The 17,093-nt window shown below is 36.7% G+C and overlaps 1 protein-coding gene across 1 annotated transcript in view; it reads left to right on the top strand.

Moving 5' to 3' along the window:
- The window catches only part of LOC123874227 (bumetanide-sensitive sodium-(potassium)-chloride cotransporter-like), a 70,956-nt gene that overhangs the window by 19,596 nt on the left and 34,267 nt on the right, over positions 1-17,093 (top strand). The window contains exons 2-3 of the mRNA XM_045919464.1: positions 1,659-1,798; positions 2,385-2,670. Of these exons, the coding sequence (XP_045775420.1) occupies positions 1,785-1,798; positions 2,385-2,670 (300 nt within the window). The 5' untranslated portion in view covers positions 1,659-1,784. The remainder of the gene's footprint in view (positions 1-1,658; positions 1,799-2,384; positions 2,671-17,093) is intronic.

Below are 17,093 nucleotides of genomic sequence, written 5' to 3'. Positions count from 1 at the left end.
TGTAATTTAAGCAAATAAACTTGCTGAAGGAAAACATCATGAGGAAACCGGCATGCTTGAGAATTCCTCATAACGTTCTCAAAGGTGTATGCACTTGGCCAGTGTGGTAGACTATGGCTTAAGCCCATCTTGTCCTGAGAGGAGACTCGTGTTCGGCCAGCGATTGGTTGATCATGATGATGATGATGTGCGAAACAACCACCCACAATCCAGTCCGTGTAGTTTCGCGTAGGTTACAAGCTTTCGCGCCGCGATTCACACGCGAGCACAATGAGCTGTTAGTTATTCCAGCTCTAATCTGCACGTTATATTAAATCCATAATTGTCTTTATCTTGATGATGCTGCATCAAGTAAGGATATTTTCACATTGATAGACATTGCAAACTCATGAGACATTTCACCGTTAATTGCCTAGTGAGAAAAAAGCTCATTTTTTGCGCCAAAGCCAATTATATGCTTACCACAATTCCACGCGGGCATAATTTTTACATTCATTTGACAAGTTTATTGCAAAATCTTCAACTGACGTGGCGGCGTCTAGTGGTCTAGTGCCGCTTCATTCGAATTCGAGCTTCGAATGACGTTCCCTACATTTTTTAGGGTTCCGTACTTTAAAACGAAAAACGGAACCCTTATAGGATCACTTTTTTCTCTAATGCGGCCATATTACGACGTCACTCAGGCCCCAGACGCTCACTCTAAGTACAACATCAGTGTTTGAACTTTCAGTCTATGCTTCTTGACCGTTGAAGATGCTCTGCCCTGCTACTCGTATGTTGCGATGCGAGATGCCTAACCAAATGTGTGCAACGCTTTAGCGTTATCTTCGATCATATCCGAGATAGCGAGAACAATAATACTCGAAGACAATATAACTCCGCTTGTTTAACAGATTGAAATTTAGTATTCATTTAATTCGAATTGAGGAAGTACCTATCTAGGTATCAAGTACTTAGTATATGCGACACTCATAAATAAGTCAAACGAGTCACGAGGAAAACCGAAAAGTACCTACTTACCTTAAAAAGTACGAATGCACGTACCTACTTACCTAGTTTTGTTGCAATTTATTGAAGTTGAATTTATTGATATTAGTTTTCCTAGTACAAATAATTAGTGCTATATTTTTTAATAATAAATCCAACAGAGGAGTTAGACCCGTTGATGATTAAAGTCTGTATTTGCTTACCAACTTCTCGTACTTAGAATATCAATTTAAAATCGGAAAACTAAGTCCCCACAGCTTAGACAGTAGGTATCCTAATACTGGAATTAAAGAATAAACAGAATAGTTATTTTAAGCTTTTTGAAATTTTATTGTAAACCATAATTGTCATTGCTCAATATCCTAGCATTTTTTATAGGATTCCTAAGTAGCGATGTTGAGGAGTTGGGAGATGGGACCTGGAATACTGATACTTGGAGTACCTACCCAGTAAAGGCTCTAGCAATGAACTCTAGATTTAGTATGCAGCTCCTAAGTCCCCATGGTTACAGTCAATAAATACGGGAATATAGCTTTGCGTGCATATAATATACAGTGTAAAATTGTACTAGGTATTAGCTTCATTCGATGTGTAAATACTTTTTTTAGTTTATGTACTTATAAGTAGTTCAAGGTATTCAAGCTCCTAAATCCTTTTTGTTTTTGTTTCAGATTAAAGACAGAAAACTATGTCGTTGAGGATAACATCGAAAGACATCCGTATTATGATAAGCTCCTACAAAGTAAAGGTCTCACATAAAACGATTTTCCGGTAGTCTACAAAGTTGACCTAGTAAAATGGCGAACACCAGGTATTTAACTTGTTTTGAATAAAATAAACAACCTTAAAGATTACTTAAAACCTTAAGATTATTTAAAACTAGGTGGTCACTCCCAGCGGTGTTTGGATAGAAAATATCTTAATCTTAGTGTTTAAGTGTTGGACCAATGAAATCCACAAAAAATGACCATGCAAATCTCTAACTAGACACCGCACCGGTTTAAGATGTAAGCTTGTACGCTGAGTTGTTTGAACCATAAATAAATTCAGTTTAAGTAGGTACAGGATTCATCATCATCATCATTGTCAACCGATAGACGTCCACTGCTAGACATAGGTCTCTTGTAGGGCCTTCTACACCGACTGTCTTGCGCCGCCTGAATCCAGCGGCTCCCTGCGACTCGTTTGATGCCGTCTGTCCTTCTAGTCATAGTGGGGCTCTTTCAATGCTGCAACCAAACAAGAATCCAATGGAGTCTTCTGATTAAATTTAAACCTCAACTCAGCGTCTAATTTACTAGAATCAGCACTTCCACTTCAACTACTTAATTTTTGACACTATTAAGAAAGTTTTAACAATAATACCTACATCCTACATGGATTACCATTTCTTTTAGATTCACGGTTTCCACCGTGGACACTGAATCAAAGAAAAATGGCATCCACATGGGAGCGAGCATCATCTCCAGACCCTTACGCTCTTCCGTGGAGACAGTTGAGAAAGGAGACCCCAATCCTCAACCAGACACATGGCTCCACGATGCCGGGTGGAGGAGAAAACGGTCCCTGGCACAGCTCACCAGGGAAGCCCTACCTAGGATGGAGAACTATAGGAATTCCCGGAGAGCCCTTAAAAGGCCGAGCTTGGGAGAGTTACATGGAGATCATTTAATTACTGAAGAGGTAAGTAATCGTTCATATTGTAAAATACCCTATCTATCTATGTATGTACGAGTATACTTACCTATAAATGAATCGCCGAAAATCCACTCATGTGGCCGAAATATTGTATCGACGCGTGTAACTTCCGAACGACTGCGCCAAATTGAATAGTTCTTTTTTGTTGTGTTTAAAATTATTTATTATCAGGACAAGGTATGAAAGATTTTTTTAGCAGGACGCAGACGAAGTCGCGGGCAACAGCTAGTCACACTTCACACTAATATTATAAAGGAGAAAGTTTGTGTGTGTGTGTGTGTGTGTGTGTGTGTGTGTGTGTGTGTGTGTGTGTGTGTGTGTGTGTGTGTGTGTGTGTGTGTGTGTGTGTGTGTGTGTGTGTGTGTGTGTGTGTGTGTGTGTCTGTGTGTGTGTGTGTATGTATGTTTGTGACTCCTTCACGCAAAAACTACTGGACGGATTGGGCTGAAATTTAGAATGGAGATAGATTATACCCTGAATTAGCACATAGGCTACTTTTTATCCCGGAAAATCAAAGAATTCCCACGGGAATTTTAAAAAACCTACATCCACGCGAACGAAGTCGCGGGTATAAGCTAGTATAAAATAAAACTGTATTTTTCTTGTGCCTGGTCCCAAAATACTCGGACAAAAATGTGACGGATCACATTTTTATCTGAGTACCTATTTACAGTGTGCAGGGATAAGTTACTTCATGCCGTCGAGTATATCCATACTAATATTATAAATGCGAAAGTGTGTCTGTCTGTCTGTCTGTCTGTCTGTCTGTCTGTCTGTCTGTCTGTCTGGCTGTCTATCTGTCTGTCTGTCTGTCTGTCTGCTACGTTTTCACGGCCCAACCGCTGAACCGATTTTAATGAAATTTGGTACAGACATGGACTACATCCCGGGGAAGGACATAGGCTACTTTTTGTCTCGGAAAATCAAAGAGTTCCTGCGGGATTTTAAAAACCGAAATCCATGCGGGCGAAGCCGCGGGCATCCTCTAGTATAACATATAATAACGAACTACATATAATAATATGAATTATGATCCGTCCGAATGCACGTCGTAATTTAAAACCAGTATTATACCTAAGCAAGATTTTATCATTTATCATGTGGGCAAAAGTATTGCCAAGCACTTTAGAGGACTCCCTGTAGATTGTTAGTACCTACTTGCCCCATACGTAAATTGGATTGAATTAAATAACTGCAGGAAATTGAAAAATATATCATATTCATATATTTTTTCATTAATCAATAAAAAATATATTAAATTCCCAAAAACACGGCATTTAGCAAAGTGCTCTAAGTATTCAAGCCATTGCCTTGTTGGGAACAAGTGGCATCCATTAGCTATAATTATTTCCCATAGTTAACAGGTATTAAAGTATCGTCAAGCGCTGTTACAATCACCATAATGTGTTCGTAGATTTAATTTAGTAGGAAAATTCGTAAATAAATCCTGACACGATTTTGCGTTGGTAAGTATTTAAATAATTGCAGTGATTTTTTTTACCAATTAAATTTATATAACCTGGGCACACCTAGGTAGATCTCGATGAAATCCCCATCTGTTGCACTCCATAAGTAATTTTACGTGTCCGTGTCGGACAGAAAGTCCCATAAAAATTGAGAAAAAATAACTCATTTCGTCTGCGAGCTAGAGACATGTGACACGCGGACAGACAGACAGACAGACGGACAGAGGACAGACTGACAGCTGCAGAGTGACATTAATAGGCCACAAACGGTGGCCTATTAACGGAACCCTAAAAATGACATCTCCCGCTATCTTGAATTAAATACGACGACCCTTGTAAAAACAGGTAGAAAGATTTTTATTTACATACATTTTTACATGTGCTTTTGAATCGTCACGAGCATCTATCATATCTTTCCAAATATTCATTTTCTTACCATATCTGTAGCAAGTCAGATCCACGTTATTCTATCATTTGCATGATTTACATAATCTTCTATTGTATGATATTAAGAGGGCTCTATCCGTCACTCGTTTCCACTCGTTTCATACAATCGGAAACGAAACGAGTGGAAACGAGTGACGGAGAGAGCCCTGTTAAGGTTTGTAGGAGTATAGCGATATGAATCATGATGTAGAGCAAGATAAGTTTGCAAAGCTGCAAACCCACCTAATGACCAAATTCATTCATTTCTTTGAATGTTCTCAAAAGTTTGCAATATTATCAAACATTCCATTTCACGCTATTCTCACAACACCTTATTCCCAAAAGAGATGGGGTGCTATGATAAAAATATGCAATTTTAATTTCCATTACCCGCGTCGTCACAAACGACGGAAGCATTTACGGAGAATGCGTCATTTTCTCGATTACTCCGCGTGCGAAAACCCAGCGGGGACTGGTTTGAACTGGCGTCAGGCACTTCCAACAGCCCCGCCGACATCGGCAGGGCTCACAGCTCGAGTGCCTTATCTTTGCAAGTAGGGCTGTTAAATTCTTCATTGAACAGCTTACTAGAGTTGCATATTGATTCTGATAGACTGATACTGCACTTATTGTTGCTGCCTTATTATGTTGAAGCGTATCTTTTCGAAGCTTTTTTCGATGGAAAAGGCCGTTACTCATCGCTAAAATATGATATTTTGATGTAGGTATAAATGGAATAGTCTACCCAAAACGAATGTAATAGTCGTACATCTCCATAATTGCTTTCTACACAAGTAGGAAAGTCCTGTGGATTAGTTTGAAGTCACCGAGATATTATCCGAGATAAGTATCTCACCCTAGTTTCCGAAGGAACAACCAGAAAAACTCATTTAACAGAATCAGATCCAAGAATATATCACGGAAGTGAGAGCGTATCTAATTATCATCAAAGGAAAGTATTATTAAGTATTATCAAAGGAAAAAGATTATCTTATTCTATGTAAAATAGATGTAATCAGAATCCAATGTTTTGATAGAGGTCTTGTTCAAAATATTTCATAAGTTCCTTTGATAGCATTCTTGAAAATATTTGATTGAAGTTTTAACGCCTGCCTGCCCAATTATGTAAATTAGTCACCCTGTTAACCAATTGTATCTCGCAATAGGCTGACAGGACAGTTTCATTATAAGCATTTAGTGCTTAGGATTTTATCGGCTGCTGAATCTTCAAGACTTTCCTGATAAAGATAGGGGTAAGGGCGGGGGGGGGGGGGGGGGGGGGGGGGGGGGGTAATACTATAACTAAAAAATAGGTACTTACTGAAAACACGTGGAAGGTTGTCATAATAAACGTAATATTATAAGTACTAGGATATAAGTACCTACTACGTAATGTTCATCTAGGTAATGGGAAAGGTATACTAATTTAAATTTTAATAAAGAAAAACAGTTAGGGGAAGTTTCAGGAACATCGTTGAAGCTTATGGGCAATCTGTTTGATATACCTAAGCTTAATAAATTCACAAACAAATTGGTGATCATTATTACCAGTCGGTTTGTTGATTGTTGAAGTTATTCAACTAAATGTTTATACAGTAAAGGTTTAGGTTCTGTCCGATAGGATTTGATAAAGAAAGTTTCCACTTGTGTTGCGAGGCAGTAAAGTATTCATAAATCGGATAATAAAAGGTTCTTTCATATTAAATTTTCTTAGGAAATGGAAAATATGGAATGTGAAGTAGTATAAATATTTGTAAGGTTGGCAGATCTGCCAAAAATATGTTTTAATGTAAACCGTCTTTCATTACTTACTATACGTACAGTAAATAATATTATTACCGCTGTCAGGAATATGAATATAATTTATTATTTATACGTGGGTAAGTAAAATTTTCCACTAATACATTGCAGTCTATATACCTTTAAATCCTAGGCACTATATAATCAGGATAGACGAAATTAGCTGGAATCCACATTATAACATTATACTGATCTCAACTTTGGTTTTGAAAATTACTATACCTACCTACTTGAATTTTTTTTTAGGAGCCCGAAATCCCAGGAGGCAAAAGCGGTTACTGTCTTTCAACATTTTATTGGTATTTTTGTATCTTTTTCCGTTTAAATAGGCAAGGGGTGAAATAAATTTTTTAAAAGCATTGTCAGTTATTTTTTTTGGAGAACTCTAATGTTACATCAATTTTTACTTTTACAGTGTTTCACACCAATAACTGACAATATTGTAGCGACAAAGTTAAACTAACCTTCTGCTGCCTAAATAGGTATGGTACCTAGTTATTAAGTAGTTAAAGTTGCTGTGATAATAATTTTTACGAAGCAAATCGCCACGCAACGTACAATGTCGCTATTATTAGATAATACCTACCTACCGTGATTATTGTTGTTCGACTGACAATTTTATTGTTAAAATATGTTAACATGCCATAACAAATGCATAACAATGACAGGCTAAGCGAGATTTACTAGATGTTTCATAGGTTTTTATTCTAAGGTTTCATATTTATCAATGACAAATGACTGTGAATGAAACAGCGAAGTAAAATCCAAATATTAAATAATGACTACATTTTCAGGTAAGTAGTCTAGTAAAAGATTTTTTTATAAAGAATATTAGCCATGCTAATCATGACTAATACTCCCCTTTCCCCTTCAATTAAGCGCAAAGCTTGTGCCAGGAGACAGGAGTGCGGGTATAACAAAATAGTGCAACGGGTGGGGTTTGAACCGCCGCGCGCGCCGACCTTTCGGAATTATGTCCGCTCCTCAACCGTCGTTGAGCTATCGAGGCTAGACGAAACAGATATTACTAATACTAGATATTGAATGACTAGATTTTAATGTAGTCTACAGTAGGTGTTAGATGAAACAGATATTACCTAAACTTACTTTGCAAAAATCCGAATAACAAATTGTATTATTTGCAAGCAGTGGCGAGCATAGAATTTAGAAGAGAGTAGGCATTACTTTTTTTTTTTTTTTTTAATTTAATCATTTTTTTTTTTTTTTTTTTATTGAAAATATTACAATAAAACTTAAAGCTAGCCTTATCTAATTACTATACAAATCATGCCCGCGTGGAATGGTGCCAAGAATACTGGCTGCATTTCCGCGTTGGACAGCCAGGCTGATCCGTTGCGCAAAAAATGAGCCAGCCCTTCTGTCACCCGATGAGGCTATTAAACGCGGTGAAATGTCTCGTAAAAATTTCTTTGCACTAAGACTCCATGGCCCCAGGGTCTCCACGGCAAACGGAACAAAAATGTAACTCTCAATAAGAGAGGCATACTTGCGCCGCTTGCCGTTTTCAGCCATTTCTGCTGCGGCTCCCGGTCTTGATACTGTCTCCCTGATATGACACGGGGCCAATGTGTCAACGCACGTTGCGTCCCACATTAGCGCCCGTCCCCGTTCCCAGGGAACCAGCGTCAATCCATCAGGTCTCTTGCCATCATCCCGACTAATCCCTGCCGGCTCAATGAGCGCAGGAACGTCTATGGTGGCAAGAGCCCTTTTGATTGTGTCGTTAAGAGAGCCATGCCTAAATAGCCTACCAGCGCTCCTTTGGCAAGAGAGTCCGTGGATTCCAAATTTATCAACCTCTTTTCCACACGGACATCTGTGCTGATGGCACAGCGGTGTTCCCAATCTGAGACCTAGAGCCACACAAAAACTTTCATTATCTAAAAGGGTGCCGAGATTCCTGGATGGCAAGGCATGAAGCCAATACCCAGATTCCTTTTCCGATAATGCTAGGAGCCTGGCTTGATCTCTGTCACTTGTAAGATTTTGCAGCAAATTTGAATGTGTCAGCTGAACCAATGGCAAATCCCAAAGTTTTTGTGTAGAACGTTCCTTTGGATAATCGACATTGGGACATCTGACCTTCCAACTCTCTAGGGCCTCTGTGGCATAGGTCAATGATATTGAATTTGATTTGAGAATTTGAGAGCTAAGCTCTCTTATACTATGCACAGAGGACAGAAAAGCTGGAAGAGCTACACTGGAAATTTTCCTCACGCCGATGCCACCGTACTTGACCGGTAAAGTAGCTTGGTTCCAGGAGTGCTCATCAAAAGTTAAATTTAGAATTTGTTCTAGTGTACTTTTAAGGATGGCATCCATATTATCGAGTAGTCCAGGAAATTTCCAAATTGGGCTCGCGCGAAGGATATAAATTAATTTAGGTACGAAAAGGCAATATTTTAGGATCGAAAATGCAATGTGAGAATTTAGAGCGCCCAATTTGTCGGTATTAGCCGAAAATGTTCTAATTTTTTGATCCAAAAGTGGTTGTATGGATTCATTGTAAAGAGGAGCACCAAGAAGGCAAAGTGAATGTTTATCGAGTATCTTAATGCTAGGGGTAATTTCATTAAATAATTCAGAGGCCAATCGTATTCTATCTTGCGACAGTTTTTCTGTGAAAAACAATTCGCATTTCGAAAAATTTAGTTCTAAACCAATTTTGCCAAACTGTTGCTTAATATGCTTAAGATCTTTTAGAACGTCATCCACGTTGCCCCCAATGGTTCCATCATCAAGATACCATATGTTAAATTTAGATGTTAAATTTGAAATATGGTTATGGATCCCTAAGCTGAACAGGGCCGGACCTAAAGGATCCCCCTGCTGAACGCCTACAGAAGACTTAATATCGCTATCTCCAAAAAATAATTTTGAAGCTGAGCTGTAACATTGCCAGACATATAAATAAATTTCAGGAAGTTGCGTTGAGACTTCGGTCAGCAAAGTTGCCCTGTCCAAAGAATTAAAGGCATTCTTTACATCTACTTTCAGCAGCACTTCAACCTCGCCATTCGCTAAGAATGTACGAGCCGAATGAACTGCTGCTTCACAACCTCCTTTACTGCCGAATCCAACTTGAATAGGTTGGAATTTATCCTTTAGGGTAGAGACTATGTGTTTACACGCTAATTTTGACGCCAAACGGCGAAACGTACAACCAACAGCGATGGGACGGATGCCGCCATCTTTCTTATTAAAAGCACAAAGCCTCGCACCATAAAGGAATGGTAAAAAGGATGAATTTACCTCGCCAGATAACATGAGATTACAAAGTCTGGTAATGTCGCTCAGTAGCGCCCTGCCGGCGTCCCCAGCAGTAACTCCCACAAGATCCTTAAGATGTTGTGGCGTTATGCCGTCCATGCCGCCAGCAGAGCCACTAGAAAACGACATTATCGCAGCGTAAGTATCTTCGTCCTTTATCTGTAAGTGAGAAGTGTTAGAAGGTGGGTCTGGCAGCAAAGAATCGATATTTGGTAAAGGATGCTTTTCACGTAAAGCTTCTAGCGTTATATCATTGAATGGAGCTAGTGTATCATTAGAAAACAAAATGCGGGCAGCGTTTTTAAGATCCCCATCCATAACTTTGTTTTCCACAATTTTCTTCAAATTATAATTTTGTGTACGAAAAGAACAGTCAGGAATTGGAAAAACGCGATTAGCCAAACTATTTTTTTTTAATTTACTACATAACGACCCGCTTTCTGTTTTATTTACATAGAAATGTCTGTATGCGAAAAAAAAGAGGTTTTGCCAATCCAAAAGTGAATTTGATAGTACATTTTGGATAGTATGCGATAAGGATCTAGCTAACGATATCCTAGCTCCTCGGGGAATGCGTTTTACTAATGGGATATTTTGACTATATTTGGATAATAAAATTTCAAATGGTACCTGGTTATCGCTTCCTGATTGGGTTTGATCGCACATTAAATTTGGGCATGTAAGAGGCCGTGTAGGCGGTCCGTGACAACGTGCGTTTTAAAGGCATTACTTAGTTTTGGGTAAGGTCTGACGAAATCACAAACACAATCTTTATGATAAATTATTACACTTTTATTTCATATTTAAATTTATTAACTTTTACATTTGTGTCAAATAAATGTTGTTCCTCTTACGTTAGTATATTTTCGAATGTCGTCGTTTTAAAACCACTCTTACAGGTAACCTCTCCACGTTTATTAGCCACTCCCCTTTTTATCTTATCGTTATCGGCCAATCCAAATTGTACAATGAATAAACTTAGTGACTAATATACAAATCATCAAGCTCGTTTAACAAATCATCTAAGTAATAAAGATGTTTTCATCTTATATATTGATTACAAATATTATCCTTTATTATGCTACAATTCATCAACTAAAAACTATAAGAATTTTATATACAGTACGTTTATCGATCAGATGTTGAACAACTTCAGCCAATCAATGACGCCTTCTAATATGATGTTATGATTTGTTATGATTTGAGCGGCGCCAACTATTTAATCAGTAAATTCTACACGTTTATAGATAATTAATATGGGCCAAGCTTACAGCTCGGCCATCCTGTTTTAAGCGAGTCTCTTCGCTTTAAAAAAAAAATAAAACTTAAGTAACATGTAAACTTCACAACCAAAATGACAAAGACTTAGTTCAACAAAACAAAAAAAAAATTAAGATAGTAATTAATTAAATTAATATTCTTGCTAACCTTAACTAGAAGGAATATACAGTTTTATTGATACATTGGTATTGATTATGATTGCAACTTAATTTTAGAGCACTCGCAGCAACCCTTTCCATCCGATATAATTAGAAAATAGCAGATAAACTCAATTCAATTCCAAACTATTTACCCTCGCAACTTTACCTGCCAGTCTACAGTAGCACTCAAATTTAGCCTTTAATCTAAAATTCATTTTTCTGTTCTCTTCCGCTAATATTAAAATAAAAAGATGCAGACACTCTAAATTTATAAATAATTTTTCAAAAATCATAAAGATATCAAAAATTGCGAGACCAGTAGCAACTAAAGGAGGCCTCAATTTAATCAAAGAAGGTAGGTATATGCATAAAGTCCGAAGTATCAATTATAACTCACAAGCCAATATTTTACAGGAACACTCAATAGAGATTTGGGGATGAGCATGTAAAACTAATTACTAAAAACTACTTTAAAGGGTTTCAAGTATCTCAAAATAAATTGTTAAAAGTTCTGTTCCAACTAGACTCTCCTTCCCACTAAAGAATTATATAAGAAAACTGATGAACTATATTATATAAGTCAATTATACAAATTCAAAATATGTCTATTTGTTAGGAAAATACTATTAAAGTCCGTACATACACGCATCACTTTAAAGCTAAATCTCATAAATATGGTACACAAAACGAACATACCTATTATGCTACAATTACATAAAGCTAGGACTAATTATGGTATGTAAACTACCTAGCTCTACTACATAATGTACTTGCCGAAACTCATACTGGAGGAAAAATCTTTTACAAAGTTTAAAGTCTAATCAAACAGTGTCAAACACCATAGATATCTTAGCTAGATGTAGGTATAGTTTGTTAACGAATATAACGTGTTTTGACTTTTTATATTATTGTATAGTCACCATACCTTTAAAGATTATGTTTTCTCCTATATTTATATTTAGAATCGGGAGCGATTCTTAATATGAATATGTGTAAGTGAACTTCTTGTCCTTTTGATAAAATAAACTCTCTAAACTTAAAGTTAATCGCCGCCAGTTCTCGATTTAAATCACAAAACATTTTCATACACTTTCAACGCAATAGTTTTACGCACATATTTTCTTCTTCCCTTCTTATTGGAAAATCGCGGATTCCGAGCCTTGGCGCGTCTCTCTTCTACCGGGATACATATATGATTGTCCTTATTTCCCTCCAGATCCAAATTTTTAATGACCCTTATCCTAGGGTCCTTTCCCTCCAGATCCAAATTTTTAATGACCCTTATCCTAGGGTCCACCTCCTTCCTCCTATAGGACTTTTTGTCCATAGCCCGTAACCTCGGGGCTTTCCTTCCTTGGGACTTTGTGTCCCTGACCCATACCTAGTTTTGGGTCTTCCTTTTCCTCATTTGTTCATTTCCAACATCCTTGGATCCTGCAAACATAAAACACTTTGAGTAGACCGTTCATTTAATTTTGTTTCATAAGCATCCATCATAATACAATCCGACCTAAGAGAAGTAATTTTACTTGGTAACCTAGAAAACCTATTATCATTATTATAATTTAGTTTTCTCCAGTTCCGTACCCCTCGAAGGGTGCCTACGAGACCCTATTTTCTAAACCTCTGCTCTCCGTCCGTCTGTCCGTCTGCACGTGCGTCACGGCCTGAACCGTGAACTGCGTATCGTGAACCGTGATAGATAGAGAGTTGAAAGGAACGTGATTACGGATGTATGAAAATCCTATGCCTGGTTGCTTCCAATTCAAACTTTTTCTTTTAATGCAGATTACGCTTCCCATATTTCTTACAATTACCTATTGTTTTTTTTTTTTTTTTTTTTTTTTTTTTTTTTCCTAGCAAAATCCACATTCTGAAGTACTAATGGACAATGTTAAACAAACGCCAGGGTACAGTAGTTGCGTCACTTGTGCCTCTTAACCATATAATATCTACATGCAAAAAGAATCTTTGATTTATAATTTCACATGATACTTATATTTTTTTATTTTAGCCATAATATGCACCATATGGCGTACTTTGTCGTTTCGAGTAACATAAGCAGAACTACCAAATTCGACCCTGGGAACGACACAGTCGCGACTCGCCGCCGAATGATACCTATTAGTTTATCATTAATTCCTTTTCATAGAGAAAAGCGATATCAACATAATAGCAGGAAAAAAAATGAAATAAATATTCCGTTCGATACATCTCTATTCTCTACGACATCAAGATCTCTATCACAAGCTGATCGATCATAAAGATTAGAAGAAAGTAGGTACCTTATACATTATTTTATATGTTAACCGTAATGACCCGCATCTGTTCGATTTTCCTTTATTCGTTTCGTAAAAGATTCATCCTCGTACGTCCATCATCATCATCATCGTCATCTACATCGTCATCATCATAAGGTCACTGTTGAACATAAACCTTCCCTAGTAAGCACCACACGTACTGTCCTCAGCCTTCCTCATTCAACCCCTGGTTCCTATTGATACAAACCACTAAACCCCCCCCCCATCAAATGTGTACCTATCTACATCCATCCATCATACCCAAATGCCGTGCTGGTTGATGTGGTGAGCGACAAAGTGTTAACCTCTTCAATACGTCATGGAACTGTAGGAATAGCCATGGAAGACTTCCAAACCGAACGTTGATATTTTGTGTAAGTGGTCCCACGAGTCAAAAAAAATATTCTTGTCCATAAAGGAACAAGCCACGATATAGATTCTTCTATCGGAACTTAAATATTCCAATCACTGCATGTATTCCAACTAATCAGTTTGCTACTGTATATTTGAAGTTGATAATAAATAAAAATGTTAGCTTAATTAAATTCCTATGATAATTCGATTTTTGGTGCATCAACCAGCTTCACCTATTATGTAAAATTAAATATATATATTTTTTTTTTAAATTACCGGCTGTACATTTTAAACTAACCTAAGCAAAATATACTTCCTTACTAATAACTTAATCTTAAAAATTTTCAAGAGGATCCTTCCGCCTCAAATTATTAACTCAATGATAAAAATGAACAGGAAACTTTAAATGTTGTAAAATCCAGCCAATGCTTCGTACCTTGCCTTATTAATCCAATAGGTACTTCTTTGGATTTTGTCAAAACAAAATACTTTTACTTGTTGAGTGTATAATAAATAAATAATGTAATAAATCAATTAACTGTTAAAGCTAATAACTTTTACAGAAAGCGAACCTCATGATATCTCTTATGAGTTCTAAGCGTAAAATTACCACGCCGAAAACAAAACATGAGCTGACAGTATTCTTATTTGATATACGTAATCCAGTAATACTATATCTATCTACATAATTCGTAAATATGTATGTATAGTTTGTAAGTTACTATTTCACTTTATGCTGTTTCAATGCTTTAAGTTATTATTTTTATCTTTGTCTCATTTTTTTAGTTTAGCCTCATTCTATTTTTAAACTTACTATTTCGCTATAATATTTACAAGTAATCTCATCGAAGACTACACGGTCTTCTGATAACCCAACAAGCATTTATCCAACAGCTATCGCTTTCACCCGAACGGAGGTTCCCTGAAATATACTGATAACAATACCTAGTTGACACATGGATGTACAAGAGCGGCAACAAGCTATGACCCCCTCTAGTCATAACTATATCTTTATGATTGTAACATTTCAAACAGTGAAAGTATGTATAAACGATTTCGTCCATAGGACATGCGCTCTAAAGAATGTTGATATAATTATCAGCAACTAAAAGCTTGAAGAAACTAATAGGTACAACTTGTCTTTGAAGTATGAAAATATGCACATTTATCAAGTATACCAGTTCATCAAACATTAAAGTACGCATTTATAAAATGATAACTCACTTATTAATCAAGATAACTACCTGTTTATCAAACCTACCCTACCAAATATAAATAACTACTCACCAAATGTAATACTTTATAACTTAAGTAAAAATATGAAACAAATGTGCATCAACCACATACATACACTCTTCAAATTCATCCATTTATCAAAATGTTATATAATATAACCATTCACCAAATCCATTATATACTTAGTTCATTAAATAGTTTAGTCAAACTTTACTCCACTTGCCACGATTGCAAATTTTCCAAAATAATCAGCCGCAAACATCGCAGCTCATCTCACTTGATAATGCATCCCTCCCTCAGAAAAACAGGCATTAGGAATGTCTTTCCAAGACGCGCGAGAGACAGCCACCGTGGCTTTTCGCGAGATTTAATCCAAATTGAACTAATGCCTAAATAAATGATTTAATTAGAGGGCGATTGCTTTTGCAACCTCTAACCGTCCAATCAAACACCGAAAGTATTCAATAATCCGAGACGTAAATAAAAACCCGTCAGAACACCGTATTTAAAAAAAAAGGAGACAAGAAAAAGATTCCTCCTCGCAATAGATCGCGTGACATCCAACAAGTGAATTATCGACTTTATTACACAACTTATCCTCAACATGTTTTACATCATTTCCTACAATTGAAATCTTTCTATTTTAAATACCCTAACTACAACTTCATAATCCAACCAAAAATCACACTAGATTTATCCCTCGGTCCCACATCTTTAATGCTTTTTTTTTCTGTTTGGGTAACTAAAACAAAAAAAAATATATACTCATGTTATAAAACGTTGTCAAAGCTTTCCTGAACGCGCTAAATAAGCAAAAACATAAAATCAGGCGAAATGCCAGACCAGCCGAAAAACCTTCAATGCTTAATCAGCCTAAAAAAAAAATTATGATCAATATTCATATTATTATCATGAGATACTACCGGCGCTCCTAAGCGAAATTTATAAGGCACCGCATTTCGATTTTATCAAACAGACTGATCAATTTCGAGAGCACAACAAACGTGGTTTCCTGAGAGTTTTGTTAACTAAATGCATATCGAAGCTGAACTATCGCGAAGCGAGTCAAGCGAGCGTGAATTTTTTTTTTTAAATATATCTCTGGGATAATGTCATGCCACAAACGCGAGCGTAGTGCAAAGATATTTGCCTAAAATTTCTTTCGTACAACAAAGGAAATAGTATTTTGGTAGTAGGTACTTATTATCGCGCCCTGCCCTAAGGGCAGTACTGTAGGTATATTACCATAAAAAAAAAACTTACTCTAATTTTAATAGAACATTTGCCAGGAATTTAACCCGCCAAGCGATGTTAATCCAATAAAAACAAAATCATATTGCATTTAAATGCGGCAGTACACAGTTAATTGCGTGAATACAGGTAAAAAAAAAAAACCCCGCTGCCCATATACTATACCTACCTACTACTCGTAGTACTCAAATTATTGTGCCAGTATTAAAAGTAAATTAGCTGTTATCTAGCGTGGTAGACTACGGCCTAAACCCTTCTCATTCTGTGAGGAGACACTTGTTGCTCAGTAGTGGGCCGGCCATGGGTTGTTCATGGTGAGCTGTTATCAGCAAAGTTATGTTTGAAACTCAAACATTACGCGTTTCAAGTGGTAAAAATAGATAAATAAAAACATTTCTCCTCACTTTTGTAAAAAAAACACTTATTTATGCACCCCGTATTTAAAACTATCTGACTACCTACCTACCATAATTTTAAATTTAGTTAAAGAATAACCAGATAAGATAAACCTACTTTTACACCCATTTTAGGATTCACTATCTGGTCACTATCACTTTATTACAACGGATCACCTTCATTTTTATCAATTAACATTTTATATCCCCAATCACTTAGTAACCATTACAAGTAGAGACGGATTATTTCACTGGCAGGCGTAAAACGAAAAGCTATTTCATGTAACTTTTTCTACCTTATCCCAAAGCGGTTTACAAAAAATAATAATTTCACAAAACAACATTCAAGATGCCCAATGAGTGCTGTGTGATAATATCGCGTCACTGTGTGCTAGAAAAAGGAAAACATCTATCTATACAATGAATGCAGCAAACGATTGAACCTAAATCCAAAAATTCACCTTCCGT

The sequence above is a fragment of the Maniola jurtina genome, chromosome 18 (assembly GCF_905333055.1).
Source record: "Maniola jurtina chromosome 18, ilManJurt1.1, whole genome shotgun sequence".
Classification (NCBI taxonomy): Eukaryota; Metazoa; Arthropoda; class Insecta; order Lepidoptera; family Nymphalidae; genus Maniola; species Maniola jurtina.
The sequence above is the reverse complement of the archived record's forward strand: the minus strand, read 5'-3'. Positions and strand labels throughout refer to the sequence as shown.